Source organism: Nicotiana tomentosiformis, chromosome 2 (genome assembly GCF_000390325.3).
Source record: "Nicotiana tomentosiformis chromosome 2, ASM39032v3, whole genome shotgun sequence".
In the NCBI taxonomy this organism is placed as follows: domain Eukaryota; kingdom Viridiplantae; phylum Streptophyta; class Magnoliopsida; order Solanales; family Solanaceae; genus Nicotiana; species Nicotiana tomentosiformis.
The window spans coordinates 192,140,445-192,158,652 of NC_090813.1; the positions used below are offsets into that span (position 1 = coordinate 192,140,445).

The 18,208-nt window shown below is 38.6% G+C and overlaps 1 protein-coding gene across 2 annotated transcripts; it reads right to left on the minus strand.

Moving 5' to 3' along the window:
- Window positions 1-367: 367 nt before the first annotated feature.
- LOC104118857 (uncharacterized) lies at window positions 368-5,311 on the minus strand. 2 transcript variants are annotated; one of them, XM_009630237.3, is made up of 5 exons: window positions 4,685-5,311; window positions 1,510-1,646; window positions 1,346-1,395; window positions 1,163-1,237; window positions 368-983 (listed from the first exon to the last, which is right to left on the minus strand). In XM_009630237.3, exons 1-5 carry the CDS (start codon window positions 5,157-5,159, stop codon window positions 662-664), a joined length of 1,059 nt encoding a protein of 352 aa, XP_009628532.1. In that variant the 5' UTR covers window positions 5,160-5,311; the 3' UTR covers window positions 368-661. The 2 variants fall into 2 exon arrangements, with proteins under 2 accessions (XP_009628532.1, XP_009628539.1); XM_009630244.3 differs by having other exon boundaries at window positions 1,510-1,643; window positions 4,685-5,309.
- Between the last annotated feature and the right edge of the window lie 12,897 nt (window positions 5,312-18,208).

The following is an 18,208-nucleotide window of genomic DNA, read 5'->3' on the forward strand; positions in this document are numbered from 1 at the left end:
CAATCTGTGCAGTAATATTCACAAATAATAATTTAAAAAAAAAAACAGCTAAGTAAAACCATAAATGTTCATTGGTGTTAGCAGCCTATATAGCTCGAGCATCGCCCAAGAATGAATGACAAGAGATCCCTTCTATTCTGTGCAGTAATATTCACAAATAATAATTAAAAAAAAAAACAGCTAAGTAAAACCATAAATGTTCATTGGTGTTAGCAGCCTATATAGCTCGAGCATCGCCCAAGAATGAATGACGAGATCCCTTCAAAGAATGCTCCTTCCTCCACCAACTCTTGTATCAAGACTTATTACTAGTACAAGAAACTTCTTGCTGGTATCAGATCATCCTCTAAATAATTGTTTAGAGCAGTTTAGCAGGAAAGCGTTGATCAAACTAAGCAAGAAGAGACTTAGTTTTGATAATATCTTTTTACTAGTAATATCCATTCACAAAATCCCAAATAAAAAGACAGAAGGAAGGGATCGCCACCTAAAACCGCAAGCAACAGAGATGAGGAGTAAAATTAAGGGGAAAAGTTTCACAAGAAATCCACTGCTTCTTTGGATTCTCCTGGACTGGTCACACGACTCTAAGGTTCATTTCATTTGAAGTATAAGAAAATTTAGAAACCTCAAGAGCCATGACCCACAAATTTTCTCTGTCCTAAAGTTCTACATGCTCCTCTCTCTGCAGTCGCCATGCCAATGCAGCATCGTCATCCTGGCTTGGTAACTCTCTCCTTGTCCTGAAACTTACTGAACTTTGTCTTCTCAAAGAAAGAAAATTCCTTCTTCGTAGACTTCGAGCGCTGTATGCTGTTCCGCTTCTTGAAATATTAGAATAACTAGCAATTGTTACTGAACTTTGATGCTCAGCTTCTCCACCATCTAAAACTCCTGCTGCTTTTCTTGCTTCTACTTCTTTAGGAAACAGTAGTTGAATTGTATTCCAAAGGCCTGTGTTTACAGTGCAAGAATTTCCGTTGCTGCAAAATCAAGCGCAGGATGATCAAGCCTCAAATAAAAACCTTTTCTAAAAAACTTAAAATTTTCGATGAGGCAATTCACCCAACTCAACTAGAAGTACAAAGTGTAATCCTTTCCCTTCTTAATAATACTATCTCTACTCCAGCTTTGGTAAAATTTTTAGAAATCCTAAAGATACCTGATAAGCTGCCTGCACTTGGGGCATCGTGTCCCGCATATATCAGCAGCAGATCTCAGACACTTCTCACAGAAACTATAGACATGATTGAACCAAATAAGTAAAATAACCAATTATTGAGAAGCTCTAAATGGTATTTGCTTTATGAATTTGAGTTAATGAGGATGTCCATTTAGATTGTACCTGTGTCCACAAGAAGTGGTACTGGGTTCATAACAAATCTCCAAACAAATCTGCAAATACAAATGAACAACTCTAATATGAAATTGGAACCAGCATAAAAAAAGATCCCTTTACTGAGAGAGAAAAAGGTGATTTAAGTTCCAAGAATGAGCTGAGACTCTTACAGCACAAGAAAGCTCTTCACGAAGTCGATCCATGCACAGACTGGCTGAACTAGAAGATGAAACAAAAGAGCCCTGTTCTTCTGACACTTCAACTCCTTCCTTATCTCCTTTTCCAGTGGATTTTGGCTTTGTTTCTGCTAGATGGTGAAACAGAAATTATTTAATATAGTAAGATGTTGAGATTAAACTTGTCTTATTGGTACACTTAACATTAGGTGCAGAGGTGTATACCTTCACGTAGAAAATCAAGAGAACCTTTAATGTTAGAGAACCCTAAATAATTTGTCTCAGATTATTGAATATCAGAATGTGAATAGGTCCAAATCAAACAGAAAGGATATTAAAAATTCATATGATGGACTCAACTAATTTGGGATTGAAGAGTAGTTGTTGTAGTATTTACTACTAGTAACTGTTACGCATTGGAGTTGCTAACTTTATTATTTGCATAGTCCCGGGCAAAGCGACAAGACACAAGCTTTACCAAACAAACAAGAGGTAGAGTTAAAAAGGACTTTCTGAGCTAAGACTGGATTTTTATGAGGACAAATTTAAAATTTGTAGTATTTTTAACTTGACAAGTATGAATAGCTCTTTGAGGACTTGTATTAAACACACAACTTAAATCTAGGATTTACATTTTCTTTGGTGCAAAGCAACCAGATACAAGCTTTACCGAACAGACACGAGACAAAAATAAAAAAAGTGTTATGAATAGAATTGTACTTAGAGCGAATGTTTATCTTTTAAAGAGTTTGTTACTTTGTGGCTAAGTCATTTTCCCCCTATAAATAGAGGGACTTTACCCCATTGTAAATCATCTGAAATTCAATAAGAATTACCTCTCTTTTTCTTATTGTTTTATTTCACGTTATCAGCACGAGACTCTACCGTCTCAAAAAGCTCTTTGAGAAGATTAAGGTATAACTTTTCTCCTCTTTTAATTATGACTGATATTATGAAAAGAAAGTTCGTTACCCTTGAAATTTCGGGCAAGAACTATATCCCATATGGTGTTGGATGCTGAAATCCATTTAGATGCAATGAGTCTTGGAGACGCCATTAAAGATAAAAATAAAGCATCTATCCAAGACTGTGCTAAGGCCTTAATTTTTTTGTGCCATCACCTTGATGAAGGGTTGAAAATAGAATATCTCACAGTCAAAGATCCACTTGTTTTGTGGAATGGCTTAAAGGAAAGATATGACAACTTAAAGTTGGTCACTCTGCCACAAGCACGATATGATTGGGCTCATCTGAGGCTCTAAGACTTTAAGTCTGTTTCTGAATATAATTCTGCGATGTTTATAATTACTTCTAAATTGAAACTCTGTGGAGATAGTATCACTGACTATGATATGCTTGAAAAAACGTTCACAACGTTTCAAACAATGTTTCAGTTTCTGTGGAGATAGTATCACTGACTATGATATGCTTGAAAAAACGTTCACAACGTTTCAAACAATGTTTCAGTTTGCCTTCTTCGTCATGCGAGTTGACTATTAGTTTACAAGATCTTGCATATTCACCCAATGTTTCTTATTGAGACCTTGATAACTAAAACAATTTCATATTAATTTGAAATGTTGTATATTTGGTATGCTTTCGTTCTTTTACCATGAAGGTGCTTAGTTGCATTACTTGCATTGGTATCCTCGATTTCTGATCTCGTTAACAATACATGTATATGAGGTTAACATAAATTCTTTTCCTTCGGAGATTTGCATATCTTAGACCCAAATGGCTTTTGAATTTAATGTTGCTATAGAAAATGTTAAGAGCTACTAGGAATCAATTTTACGGCAGACAACAGAATTGGACTAGTAATTAAGCACTAACCAATTGGTTACCAATTTTACATCTTCCATCTTCGTGGTATATGTTCTATGGATGTATTTAGAGTTAACGACCTCAAAAAGAAAAAGGTAATTGTTTGTATCATAATCAGAGTTTGCTCGAAATTGCATTAAAAGGTCATTATTGAATCATTGATTTAACTTTGTTTCTTTTCCCTTTTCTCTGAAAATACTAATGTTTATTCGTTCGTATATTTCTTTTGTATGTCAAAATTATGAGAAGCAAATATGGATATCTCACAAAGCAAACTTGGATCAAAGTTCAATTACAGAAATATTTTGTTTAATTGATTCATGTACGACACAAAGAGAAGAAATATTTCTCTCATTTAAGTATGTGTAAGGCAGATGTTACTACAATTTCTGGTAGTAGTAATCTAATTGAAGGCTCTGGAAGAGCTACTATAACTCTGCCTAGGGGAACAATGTTTATCATGGATAATGCAATGTTCTCCTCCAAGTCCAATAGGAACTTGTTGAGTTTTAAAGATATACGCCGAAATGGATATCATATTGAGACAATAGATGAGAATAATCTTGAATATCTCATCGTTACCAAGAATGTCTCTGGCCAGAAAAGGGTTATTGAGAAGTTCCTATCTTTATCTTGTGGCCTGAATTGGACAAGAATTAGTGCAATTGAGGCACATTCTACCGTAAACCAAAAGGTTACTGATTCCAATACTTTTGTACTTTGGCATGATCGATTGGGGCATACTGGATCAATTATGATGAGACGAATTGTAGAAAACTCAAATGGGCATCCATTAAAGAATTTAAAGATTCTTTTAATGAATTTTCTTACACTTCTTGTTATCAAGGCAAGTTAATTATTAGACTATCACCAACAAAGGTTGGAATTGAGTCCCCCGCATTTTTGGAATTGTACTTGGAGTGAAAGTGTATCTTTTAGAGAGTTTGTTACTTTGTGGCTAAGTAATTTTTCCCCCTATAAATAGAGGGACTTTACCCCACTGTAAATCATCTAAAATTCAATAAGAATTACCTCTCTTTTCCTTGCAATATTATTCTTTTCCTTATTGTTTTATTTCAAAAAGACCTTTTTTGAGCCAAGGTTGGATTTTTATTAGCACGATATTAAACTTTGTGTTTTTATTACCTTGACTAGTATGAGTAGCTCTTTGAGGACTTCTACCCCACACAAAAATTAAATCTAGGGTTTACTTTTTCTGGGGGCAAAGCAACAAGATACAAGCTTTACCAAACAGACAAGAGATAGAGATAAGAAATGTCCTTATATTTTTTAGCCAAGATTGAAATTTTATGAGAACAAATTCAAACTTTGTGGTATTTTTTACCTTTAGAAGTATCAGAAGCTCTTTCAGGACTTTCATCAAACACTTGAACCACATTATTGTTTTCTTCTGCGTTTTCCTCGGCACGTCCAACTTTAAGTTCCGGAAAATCCTCGTCCCAATTAAAAACAGCTCCAAGTTCAGGAAAATCGATGTCCCAATTGAAACAAACTCCTCCACGTTTGTACCAGTTGTAGTAATACACCGGTGAGAAAGTAAATTGAACAGGATTTTCAAAGTAGTTTTCTTCGGTAGGTTTTGACAGGTCGTATGGTGGATGCACACTCGCTGATAATATAGACCCATCTTCGAATTCAATTAAATAGCGACCGATTTTGGTAAAATCATAATGATAAGCATATGGAGCCTGATAAGAACTGTCACTGAACTCGACGAAACTGAGAATATCATTAACATAGTGATAAGCATATGGATATGGCGGCTCACTACTGCTGCTAGATTCGAGCAAGTCGGCCATGGCAGCGGAATGGAAGCAGAAAGAGAAATAGAAAAGGGGAATAGCAGAGAGTATAGAACAGTAAAGGGGAATAGCAGAGAGTAGAGAAAAGGAAAATAAGGAGGATAGAAGAAATGGTCTTATGTACGGGGGCTGGACTGTTGTAGTCTTGATACGAGGGAGACTGGTCCGCCTTTTCAGGAATGTAAGAGCCTACATAATAAATTTTTCACTTTTTTCCAAAAGAATTTAGTTTTTTTATTTAAATTAACGTTTGTTCATAAAATTAAAATTTTAAATTTTCGCTTGAAAAATTTGTAGATAATAAATTGCGTCGAGAAAATAAAATCAAGATCGAAAAATATTGCAACAATCGTAGTATTTGATTTCAAGTAATTTGAGTGTACAATCTCTATGAATCTTCTGATTCTTCTTTTCAACAGTAAATAAAAGAGATTTCGAGCTTAATCTTGAATTTTATTTTATTTTAATCCAAGTGCTTGAAACTTGATCTTGATCTTGACGTATTTTTAATCCAAAGGCTTGCAGCTTGTTCTTGAATTTTCGTCATGATCTTTTAATCCTTAGAACACTTGAATGCTTGTAGTTTTTAAAGTTTGATCAACGAGCTCCCTCTTGCTTCTTGTTATAACTTCTAGTCCCTTTTCTAAGTTATGAAGACCCCTATTTATAGTTGTGAAAGGAGAAGTAGTGATAAGAAAAAATTCTTTCCGACCAATCAAAATTAAAGTGTGGCATGACCGCATTTGATAGGTTAGAACATGTCACTTGCACACGTGGCGCGGTTTCATTGGCCTTCTAATGTGACTTGACATGCCTTTTCATTTTGACATGTGGCATGATCCTATTGGCTCTTCCGTTTGACTTTGGCGCGCTACGTCATTTGACACGTGGCACCAAAGTGGGCCTCTAGGTAGATAACATATTGGCCTAATGAAGTGGGCTCATCACTGTAGCCCAATTAAATGGCTAGCCCAATGGATTAAGACTTATTTATTTAATCCATTTATATTGGACTTATACAACTAATTCAATTATATTAGCCCATATATTTATTTGGACCAACATATCTTGAATTTAAAATATAGTCCAAATTATTTCATGGATTTAATTTTAATAAAATTTATATGCCTACAAATATCCCCTACTTCAAAATTTATCGGAGTATGAGGTCATCAAATGTCCGAGACTAGGCTTGAAGTATCTCGGGACAATAGCACACACATAGAACACATATAAATCTTTTATATGGATTTAAAATGTGCTGGAAATGTTTTGAACTTTTTTTTTTCAAAGAAAACGTGCACTTCTGCTTGGTAAGAAAATTACTCTTTCCATTAATAAATATTGAGCTTGCACTTAAATGTTGCATTTCGCTATTGCATGTAGCACTTTCGCACATAATAAAGTTAGTTGGAAATTACTTAATCCCCAACATTAACATGGTTAAAGGTTGACATAGAAAACCAAGAATATATGCCATGTTGTATGATATGCCAATCCCTTTAGGAGATGATCATGCTACCAAGTCCTTGTTGATAACAAATCCAAAATAAAGTCGGCACATGCAATTGTCTTGCTTTTAACTTTGTCATAGTCACATATTCACTTTTACTACATTTAATTGACGAAGAGGCTCCTATATAGCTACCACGTAGGATTTGTCCTTTCTTTATACTTGATATTTACCTTTAACTTAGGCAAAATCTTTGCCTTTGGACAGAAGCTCCACACGCACACTAAACCAGATCCCACTAGAAAACCAATTGTGCCATCCAAAAGGCGGCAGAAGTCTTCCCACATCGAAATCGATTTCCGTCCAGCTGCTTTGAGAAATCTATATAAGGATGCGTGCTCTCCACTGAGTCTATTTTTGTGGTCTTGGAAGTATTAATGTGAAGGTAATTTCTTCTTCTTTTCTTGTACTTTCTTCATTATTTCTCTGTTGTCTTTTTTTTTTTTTTTAGAAATAACTTCGTAAAACTACGAAGTACTTTATAAGTTCGAAACCTAGACTTTTAAAAGTTCACGATAAAGATTTTTAAAATTTGTGGCGAAAACCCATAAAAGTTAGTGATGAAGACTTTTAAAATTCGTGGCGAAGATCCATAAAAGTTTACGTAAAAATCCTTAAAAACTCGTGGTCAAGACCTCTAAAAGCTCACGGTGAAGACCTTTAAAAGTTCGCGATGAAGACCTTTAAAATTCGTGACGAAGATCCATAAAAGTTTACGTAAAGATCCTTAAAAGCTCGTGGTCAAGATCTTTAAAAGTTTGCGGTGAAAGCCTTTAAAAATTCGCAGTAGAAATCTTTAAAAGTCGGCAGTGAGGACCCTTAAAAAGTTCGCTATAAACATATGTAAAGGTTTAAGACGAGCACCTTTAAAAGTACGAAACATACGTCTTTTAAAAATTCGGAACGAAAATCTTAAAAATCCGAATGCCTTTAAAAGTTCGAGACGAACACTTTTAGAAGTTCGCAACGAAAACCTTTAAAAATTCGAATGCCTTTAAAAGTTCGAGATGAACACCTTTAAAAGTTCGCAACGAAAACCTTTAAAAAAAGTCCGACACAGACATCCCCTTTTTTTTTTGCAATGAGCGAATATGAAGTCCAACAAACTTGAATGTTATGCGAACATGAAGACATAGCGAATCCCCAGACTTTGATGCAAATATTGTCATCATTTCAGTGAAGACAGTATTTTACCATAGCAGCTTGCCCCCTTTAAATCAAATGGGACCCAAAGTTTAATAGAAAAATGATATCTCAACTCGATTTTCAAGTGGTGGTTGAATGGATTACATTTCATCTTACTTCATTCGAACAACGATTGGGATACTATGTATCTTTTGAACTCATGCGACTGAACTCAGGATGAAACTCTAAGCTGCCTACGTACCTCGGTGAAGAGGATCAAGTCATACCATAGTTCAGAATGGGTGATTCTTTTTTTTTATGTCCTAACTTTTGCCTAGGCCGTCTCTTTCGAGGTTTCAACCTAGCGGACTCTTTTTTTTATTTTATATATATATGTCCTAACTTTTGCCTAGGCCGCCTCTTTCGAGGTTTTCAACCTAGCGGATTCTTGTTTTTTTGGTGGGCTGTACACAGTTTAGACTCATGCGGGCCAGGAGTGCAGGAACATGCAGTTTAGACTCATGCGTCAAGGAGCGTTGCAACTTCAAGGATAATACTTCTTCAAAAACTTGCCATTAATAGGGCCGATTCCCATGCCATCTGCATCAACTAGCTTGTAAGCACCACTTGAATAAACTTCGTGTACGACATATGGCCCATCCCATTTTGAAGTGAACTTCCCTACAGGTTTATGGGAAGTAATTATGGGTCTTCGTACGGCAAGGACTTGATCTCCTACTTGAAAGGATCTCGGGCGAACTCTTTTATTGAAGGCGCGAGACAATCGAGCTTAATAACATTCAAGACTCTGTTGAACTTCCAACCTCTTCTCATCAAGAGCCTCCAACTCTGCCAATCGAAGTCGAGCATTTTCTTCATCAGTGATCCCTTCTTGAATAGCCAGTCATAATGAAGGTATTTGACGCTCGAGTGGCAAGACGGTTTCGACTCCATAAACAAGTGAATAAGGAGCACGCTTGTGCTGGCGTGCGGTGAGTCGTCCTATATGACCATAGAGCTTCTTCCATACGGTCATTCCAATATCGTTTGGATTTGGAGACGACTTTCTTTAACAAGTTGCATAGAATTTTGTTGAATGCCTCAGCTAGACCATTGGCGGCAGCATTGTGCATCGAAGAGTTGCATTGCTTGAAGCAAAAGAGATCACAAATCTTGTTTATCAACCTATTATCAAATGGCTTTCCATTATCCGTTATTATGTAACGAGGAATGCCAAAGCGATAGATTATGTTTACTCGAATGAAACTTGCAATATTTTCCTTCTTTACCTCCTTAAGAGCAACAGCTTTAGCCCATTTTGAGAAGTAGTCAGTTGCAGCCAAGATGAATAGGTGCCCACCAGAGGACTTTGGCAGTGGTCCAACAACATCCAATCCCCAAGCATCAAACGGCTAGGATGTCATAGTCGGGTGCAACACTTCAGGAGGTTGATGAATAAAATTCGCATGGAATTGACAAGCCTCACATCTTCGAGCGTAGTCCAAGCAATCTTTTACCATCGTTGGCCAATAATATCTCATCCTTTTTATATGGAAGTGGAGCTTTGGTCCAGACTGGTGTGACCCACATATCCCAGAATGTGCCTCTTGCAAAGCTTGGAGTGCTTCTTCTTCCCCTAAGCATCGCAAGAGTACTCCCTCGAATGACCTTCTATATAGAGTATCGTTGTAGTAAAGGAAGTGAGATGCACGACGACGAATTTCAGTCCTTCTCCTCGGATTTTTTGGAAGTATCCCATAGCATAAGTAGTCGATAATGGGTTGTCGCCATTCTTCTTTCTCAACTTCAGAAACAGCGACAAGATGCTTGAGTTCATTTTCTTCACCTTCAGCCTCATTTGGCAGCGGTACTACCCATTTTTGACAGACAGTAATTTGCGCTTGATCAGGCAGGGTTAACGACGAAGCTAGGGCAGCTAAAGCATTAGCCTTCTTATTTTCTTTCCTTGGCACATGCTGAATAGTCACATCACCAAGCCACCCCATTAATTTTTTAGCGTAATCATGATATGGGCGTAGTTCAGGCTTCTTGACCTCGTAACTACCTAGAAGCTGATTGACCACTAACTAAGAGTTACCAAAGACTTGCAATTGCAACCACTTCATTTCGACAGCCATTTCGAGCCTAAGTATTAGTGCTTGATACTCAGTAACGTTGTTAGAGCAGAGTTGCGTCAACGTAAAAGAGTAGGGCAGAACTTCACCTTGAGAAGTGACAAATACTACACCAGCACCAGCTCTTCCACGATGTGCAGCACCATCAAAGTACATCTTCCATGGAGGATGAACTTCAATAACCATTGCGTTTTTATCAGGTAGTTCGTCAGTTAGCTCCCAATCATTAGGTATAGGGTGATCTGCCAAGAAGTCCGCTAACGCTTGTCCTTTTATAGCATTTTGAGGGATGTACACGATTTCAAATTGTTGAAACTGGAGGTACCACCTTGCTAGTCGATCACTAAGGACAGGTTTTGACATCACGAACTTGATGGGATTTGCTCTAGAAACCAAACGAACGGCATGAGCTTGAAAGTAGTGCTTCAACTTTAGGATTGAGAAGACTAGCGCCAAACATAACTTTTGGATTGGCGAATAATTCAGCTTATTTGATGTCATCATTCTGCTCAAGTAGTAAAGGGAGTTTTCTTTCCCTTCACTATTTTCTTGGGCCAACAGTGCTCCAACAAACCTTTCTTGTGCTGAAATGTATAGTATCAGCGGCTTTCCAAGTGTAGGGGCTGCCAAAACTGGAGGCTTCATCAAGTAGGATTTAATGCTCTCAAAGGCATTGCTACACGCTTGGTCCCATTTGAAAGGGACACCTTTCTTCATAAGGCGACTGAATGATTGGCACCTCCCAGCTAGGTTTGAGATGAATCTCCTAAGGTACGCTAACTTTCCTTGCAGACTTTTCAATTCGTGAATATCCTGAGGCTCAGGCATTTTCAAAATGGCATCCACTTTGGCTTGATCAATTTCGATCCCTCTATGTCGGACAATGAAACCAAGGAACTTTCCAGAAGTAACTCCAAAGGCACATTTCAATGGATTCATCCTAAGTTGGTACCTCCGGAGCAACTCGAACACCATTCTCAAATCTTTCAAGTGGTTGCTCTTCTCTCTTGATTTTACCACTAAGTCGTCAACATAGCATTCGACATTCTTGTGGAGAAAATCATCAAAAATATTCTGCATAGCCCTTTGGTAAGTATCACCAGCGTTCTTCAAGCCAAAAGGCATTACCTTGTAGCAATAAATGCCCTCGTGGGTACGGAATGCAGTAAGCTCTTCATCTTTTGGTGCCATGCGAATTTGGTTATAGCCCGACGAACCGTCCATGAAAGACATTGCCCTGTAACCAGTAGTAGCATCGATCGTCAGTTCTGGAATAGGGAGCGGGAATTCATCTTTGGGACATGCATTGTTGAGATCCCTGAAGTCAACGCATACTCGAATCTGGCCATTCTTCTTCCTTACAGGGACAATACTTGAAACCCATGTTGGGTATTTAACTTTCCGAATAAATCCAGCTTCAATGAGTTTGTTAACTTCGGTTTCGATCAGGGGAACCAAGTCCGGCCTAAAGCGCCTTTGAGCTTGCTTAACAGGACGAGCGCCATTCTTGACTGCAAGGTGATGGACTGCTACTTTAGGGTATAAGCCAGGCGTTTCTTTGTAACTCCAAGCAAAGACATCCCTAAACTCCTTGAGTAACTCAATATAAGTGCTTTCTTCATCAACTTCTAGTAAAGCACTTAGGTAGGTGGGTCTTGGTTCTTCATTAGTGCCAAGGTTAACTTCTTTTAAGGCATCAATCGTTGCCTTCACCGGTGCTTCAAGTTCAGGTGGAGCATCTTCTGCATCTTTATCTTCTTGAGAGTCCCCATCGTTGAAAGATATGTGATAACACGGTAAAACATCGTCCAATTCTACATTATCCTCTATTGAATATGGAACACCATTCTCGCCTTGTACAGTAACATGATACGAAGAAACCACACTTTCTTTATCTTTGTCACGTTCCTTAGTGTAGACCGCAATATATGGCTTTACCTTCAGTACTTCTTTGCATGAAACCACAAGTTTTGTTTATCGCCTCATTCTAGAAGGAACCAAACTTTGGAAATCCTTAGAGATCTTCTAGATTTTGGGCGAAGCGGGTGTTCTTATGCTTTGAAAATTTCTCTGGAACTTGTTCCCCTTCTTTAATGGACCCAATCTCTCAAACACGGAAGTCCTCAAATTCAAAATTGTTCGCTGCAACTGGAGGTGGTCTCACACTTGATAAGCCTTGGCTGTATACCGGTCTAGCATAATCACGAAGTGGTCTCCCAGCACCCAAAGGTTGACTCTAAATAATTCTCCAAGCCTTCTCCTCCTCATAAGCAATTTGTGCATTTCTAAGTGTTGCTTCTTCAGCATCCCTTGCAGCTTTCTCTCTGAGTTTGGCTGCCTCTCTCGCAGCCAAATCAACATTATCATCATCTCCAGCCATGCCTTCCTTGGTTGAGGATTGCCCAATCTTCTCTAATTTCTCGGCAAAATTTCTTTCCTTCCTCAAATGTCACAGTTGTTTCTTGATTTCTGGTTCATATGGTTGCAATTTCATACTAGAAGACCGAGTCATGCACCAATCTAACCTATAGCATGCGCACAGTCAAAGAACACCAAACGTAAAAAGGTAAAAACAAAATAAAAGAAAAAGAAAAAATCCTGAATTAGCATTACAAACTATTTCAAACACTATTGATTGCCAATCCCGGCGACGGGCGCCAAAATTTGACGAGCACAAAACACACACTTAAATATGCTCACTAGTCGAATATAGTATATTATAATATTGTATCCATAGGGATTGGAGTTAAACAGTATTATCGTAGTTTGTAGCTAAATTGCTATCCAAGGTAATCAACAGTTTAGAATTATGTTATTTCAAGCTAAAATTAACTAAGAATCTAAAGCTAATTGACAAATGACAATTGAAACAAAAGTAAGCAAGGAAGATATCAATGGGAGAAAATAGGGTTGATAGGATAGGTGCAAGACAAATATTTGGGATTTAACTCTAGATAATTCACTTCTAATGTTCAAGTAAGTCTCTCGAATTCACTTGGTTATTAATTCAATTGATTAGTAGAAACTCCTTTCTCGATTAAGTCTCAACCTCACTAGATGAACCAATTTTAAGCACGTGAAGATATGCAAGAATTCGTAGTGGATTGGTCTTTAGGAGAACCTCTCTCAATTATCCTCCTAACTAAGTTTAATCAACAATTCATGTAGCCTCTTCCGATTACTAAGAAGAATTAATGACTTCAACCAAAAAAATATAATGCAACAGTATCACAAGTTATGCCTCTCTCGATTACACGAACAAGTGAATATAGATGCAACAGTTAAAACATCCAAAACGATTCAATACATAAAAACTAGAGTTACTTATCCACAAACAAGTATCAAGACATCAAATCCATCAACCATAAAGAGAACTACTCCATATAGATGGAGTAATTCTTCACAAATATAAAGAAAAACATAAAACGATCCAAACTCTTGTCTTGAGTGAGGATTGAATGATGAATCCCTTGTGCTTTTGCTTCTCCGCCTTCTCTCTAGCCTCCTTAGGTCTTAGATGTGTCAAAAGTCCCAAAAATAATATTTTTCCATGTATTTATACTAAGTAGGGTCGGGCCCGGACGAAAATACCTTTTCCTACACGAATTTGGAAAATACTCTGTAAAAACAACACAGGCACGCCGCATGGGCCAACACGCCACGTGGGGATTTATGGGAAAGTTCAGAGAGTTAAAATCTGTTAGGCGGCCGGATAATGTACAAGCGCGGCGCTCCACGCGCCGCCCCACATGCCGCGGGTGTACACTTTTCTCCAAGTCTAACGTTTTGCTTCGATTTTGACATCCAAACGTGGTATTCGACCCTCGAACGCGATCCCGGCTTAATCCCTTGGGCTTTTACTTAGACTTCAAAGATCCAAATAGCTCAAATTACATCCATAATATTTACATAGCTCAAAATTCTCCTACAAGGCATAAAATACACAATTAGTGTTGAACACTAGCGATTAAAGCTCAAACTTAATTAAAGTGCAAAGACAGAAGGCCTGTTAGAAGCGGCAGATTCGTCTTCTACAGTGATATAATTGTTGCTCTCCCTTCTTATGGAGATGGGCACTGGTGACGATTGCTTGTATCCCAAACCTTCACGTGGTTGCCTCGTCGCATCTTCTGATGGGAGCTTCCCTAACTTTGACGGCTCATTGGGATTGTATCCAGCTTTTTGCAAATAGCATGTAAGCATTAGGATCAAAACCTTCATCTGTTCGCTTTGTAGGGAGTGCCACATTCTGCAAACGATTTTGGGCTACAAACCCTACAAGTGGCTTTGAGGACAACTTTACTGCCTCAGTTCGTTTTACCGGAAGAGTTAACTCCTTTAGCATGTTAGTTTGGGGATTAGATGATTCGCCTTCATCTTTCTTTCTTTTAGGGACATATTGGAGTGCATGACTTACTTTCTTGCCATAAGACGCAATATCCCCTCTATGAGATTTATTCGCGTTGGGTTTACCTCATCAATAACAGCTTTGGCTCTACCAGCAATCACCTCAGCTCTTTTAGTTGTGGGCTCGTCATTCTTGCTTTTTATGCCATCATCAGCTTTTAGCTCCTTCACAATGCGGTTCTTCAAGTAAAACTTTGCATCGGTGAAGTGTGACTCAGCCTCGGCGAATGGCTCATCATCAGCAACTATCTTCTTCTCGACTTCACCCTCGTAGTACTTCAAACATTGATGGTAGGTAGATAGAACCACTTTATTCTCATGTATCCATCCAAGGCCTTCCGAGCAAGACGTTGTATGAAGTCTTTGCATCGATCACATGCAGCCATGCACTTGATTGCATATCTTCAATGGTGATTCCCAACCTGATTGCACCTATGGCTCTTTGCCCCCTTGGTTGAATCCTTGGATCATCACACGACTTTCTAAGAATTCGTTCATGGGAATACCAAGTTCTTTCACAGTGCGAATTGGCAAAATGTTCACTGAGGATCCTCCATCAACCAAAATTCGATTTACCTTTTGATCACACATATAGCCAACCAGGTACAATGGGCGGTTATGAAAAGTGTCACCTAGCAGAAGATCGTCATTTGTGAACGTGACTTTTTTCTGACAAGCATTAACTTCTTGAGGAGTGGACTCGATGAGCTTTTCCGAAGATGATGCCAATGGTAGGTCATTACTTTTTTCTTCCCCTTCGTCAGCATGGCAACAGGAGGCATCAATACCCCCACGGGAAATCTTCGTGCGAAACCAACTTGGTAAAAACTCCTCCAAGGTCACTGGACGTCGTGGCTTTTGAGGGTGGTGCACCTCCACTTTTGCTTTCTTTAAGTGCTTAACTGGATTCCATCTCCTTGGTCTTTTTACCATCATTTTCCTTGTTGGTTGTTCTACTGATTCTTTTCGTGGGCTTCTTCTGTGGTGCCTACGACGAGTCACCAACGTCCAACCTTCATCATCCTCAGGTTGATCGTCTTCAACTTTGTTGTTCTCCAGTAATTCTTCATCTTTACTTTCTTTAAAACTACATAGTTCGTCTGGACTGAATGAGCCAAATGTGATAGAGACTTGGTTTGCGCTTGCTTTCTCATCTTCAAGCACGATCTTCTTTTCACGAACCAAGTCCATAACTTTGTCCTTGAAGACAAAACACTTCTCCAGAGGGTGGCTCACAAGTCGATGATATTTGCAGTAATTTGGGTCATCAGTTTTCCCAGCTTCATGTGGCCGCTTCATATCCGGAAGCTCAATGAGATTTAACTCGATGAGTTCTTCGAAAATGGCTGGCACATCAGAATCCAGAAATGGGTACTATTTCTCTTGCATTTCTTTTAGAGTCACCTTTTCACTTGGCTTATCTTGAAACGAAGTGGATTTCATACTCTGCTTCTTGCTCACCTTCGGCGTGAACTTCACAAGTGATGTGTTGACATTCATAGCTTCTTCTTTTTCAAATCTTGGTACAAACTTGCTCCATTTTCTGACTTCTTGCTTGTCGTTCCCTTTGCGAGGTTCATAGATGGGCAGTCTTTTATTTCCAGCGGAGGCCATGCTCAATTCTATGTCATATGCACGAGTCGCAAGTTCTTCAAATGTGCTAGGCTTGATACCTTGCAAGATGTAGCACAATCCCCAATGCATGCCTTGGATGCACATCTCTATGCCAGAAGCTTCATTAAGCCCGTCTTTACAGTTGAGGCTTGCGTTCCTCCAACGATTGATAAAGTCGATAACTGGTTCACCCTTCCGTTGACGAGTATTTGTGAGCTCCACCATGCTCACAGTGCGCCTTGTGCTATAAAAGCGATTGAGGAACTCTTGCTCTAGTTGATCCCAGCTATCAATAGATCCCGCCTCGAGGTCTGTATACCAATCAAAAGCATTTCCTTTTAGGGAGCGGACAAACTGTTTGACAAGGTAATCTCCATAAGTCCCAGCGTTGTTGCATGTCTCAATGAAGTGCGCCACATATTGCTTTGGATTGCCTTTACCATCAAACTGTTGAAACTTTGGAGGTTGATAGCCAGCAGGCATCTTCAACATATCGATCCTTGCAGTGTACGGCTTTGCGTATGTAAGGGAGGACTTGGCAACAACTTCATATTTATTCTTAATAGTTCTTTCAATGAACTCCTTCAGTTGATCGATGGGAATCATCCCTTCAGATGAGACAGGGATAGCCTTAGCGGATGCTACTTGTATCGGGGAAGAATCAATCTCTGGAACTTCTGGGAGCTTGCCAGGTGCATGGGTGGATTCTTCTTCCATCAAGATTCTCACCCTGTCTGTTAGCTTGTCAATTCTAGCATCTTGATTTTGCATGCACTTGGTCAAGCCATCGATTGCTTCCGTCAAGTTTGCCAACTGCTCCTCCACAGATTGTAAATGTTTGTCACCATGGCTTGCATGATTGTCGTGGACGATGGAGAGTAGCATGGATTGTCATACAGATTGATCCTCGATTGGCTCACGCTATGCGGTGTAAGCGGGGAGGATCCATAACTTGAAGCATCATCATCTTCCTTCACAGCAGAGTTCTTGGATCCGGAGATGTCAAGTAGAGCAAGAGTTTTCTTGATCTTTTCAGCAACATCGCTTCCTCCTTCGGGTGCGTTTGTGGAAGATCTTGCTCCTTTTGAGGATGAAGATCCGAAAACAGGGGTTGATGCAGACGGCACTTGGAGTGCTTGTTGTCCTACAGAATTTGCTTTGCTCCTCGTAACTGGTCCAAAGCTTCCAAAAGTAACATCGAGGATGCTTTCCACATCAGCATAGAACCTGAAATTAGCAGCCTTGGTGGAAGTTGAACTGGAGTTGATTTTCTTTGAAGCCATTTTAATGTTCTTGAACTTTGGTGATTGAAAAGTTGAGATGAGAGGTAGAGATTGTCCCACTGGGCGTGCCAGAATTTGTAGACAATAAATTGCATCGAGAAAATAAAATTAAGACCGAAAAATATTGCAACAATCGTAATATTTGATTTCAAGTAATTTGAGTGTACAATCTCTATGAATCCTCTAATTCTTCTTTTCAACAGTAAATAAAAGAGCCTCCGAGCTTAATCTTGAATTTTATTTTATTTTAATCCAAGCACTTGAAGCTTGATCTTGATCTTGACGTATTTTTAATTCAAAGGCTTGCAGCTTGTTCTTGAATCTTCGTCTTGATCTTTTAATCCTTAGAACACTTGAATGCTTGTAGCTTTTAGAGAAATCCGCAGTGTTTGATCCACGAGCTCCCTCTTGTTTCTTGTTATAACTTCTGGTCCCTTTTCTAAGTTATGAAGACCCCTATTTATAGTTGTAGAATGAGGAATTGTGATAAGAACAAACTCTTTCGGACCAATCAAATTGAAGTGTGACATGGCCGCATTTGATTGGCTAGAACATGTCACTTGCACACGTGGCGCGATTTCATTGGCCTTCTAATGTGACTTGACATGCCTTGTCATTTTGACACGTGGCATGATCCTATTGGCTCCTCCGTTTGACTTGGCGCGCCACGTCATTTGACACGTGGCACCAAAGTGGACCTCTAGGAAGATGACATCTTGGGCCTAATGAAGTTGGCTCATCACTTTAGCCCAATGGATTAAGACTTATTTATTTAATCTATTTATATTGGACTTATACAATTAATTCAATTATATTAGCCCATATATTTATTTGGACCAAGATATCTTGAATTTAAAATATAGTTTAAATTATTTCATGAATTTAATTTTAATAAAATTTATATGTCTACAAATATATTTTGAAAATTTTCGAAAATTTGAAAAACTTCAAAAAGTTATTTTTCAAAAT

Bases quoted from the DNA above. Each gene is read 5' to 3' on its own strand.
- LOC104118857 (XM_009630237.3), bottom strand. From the start codon at position 5,159: ATGGCCGACTTGCTCGAATCTAGCAGCAGTAGTGAGCCGCCATATCCA. The intron at 1,396-1,509 runs GTAAGAGTCTCA...TTGTATTTGCAG, and splicing joins GTGAAGAGCTTTCTTGTGCT to ATTTGTTTGGAGATTTGTTA. The intron at 984-1,162 runs GTATCTTTAGGA...TTGATTTTGCAG, and splicing joins AAGTGCAGGCAGCTTATCAG to CAACGGAAATTCTTGCACTG.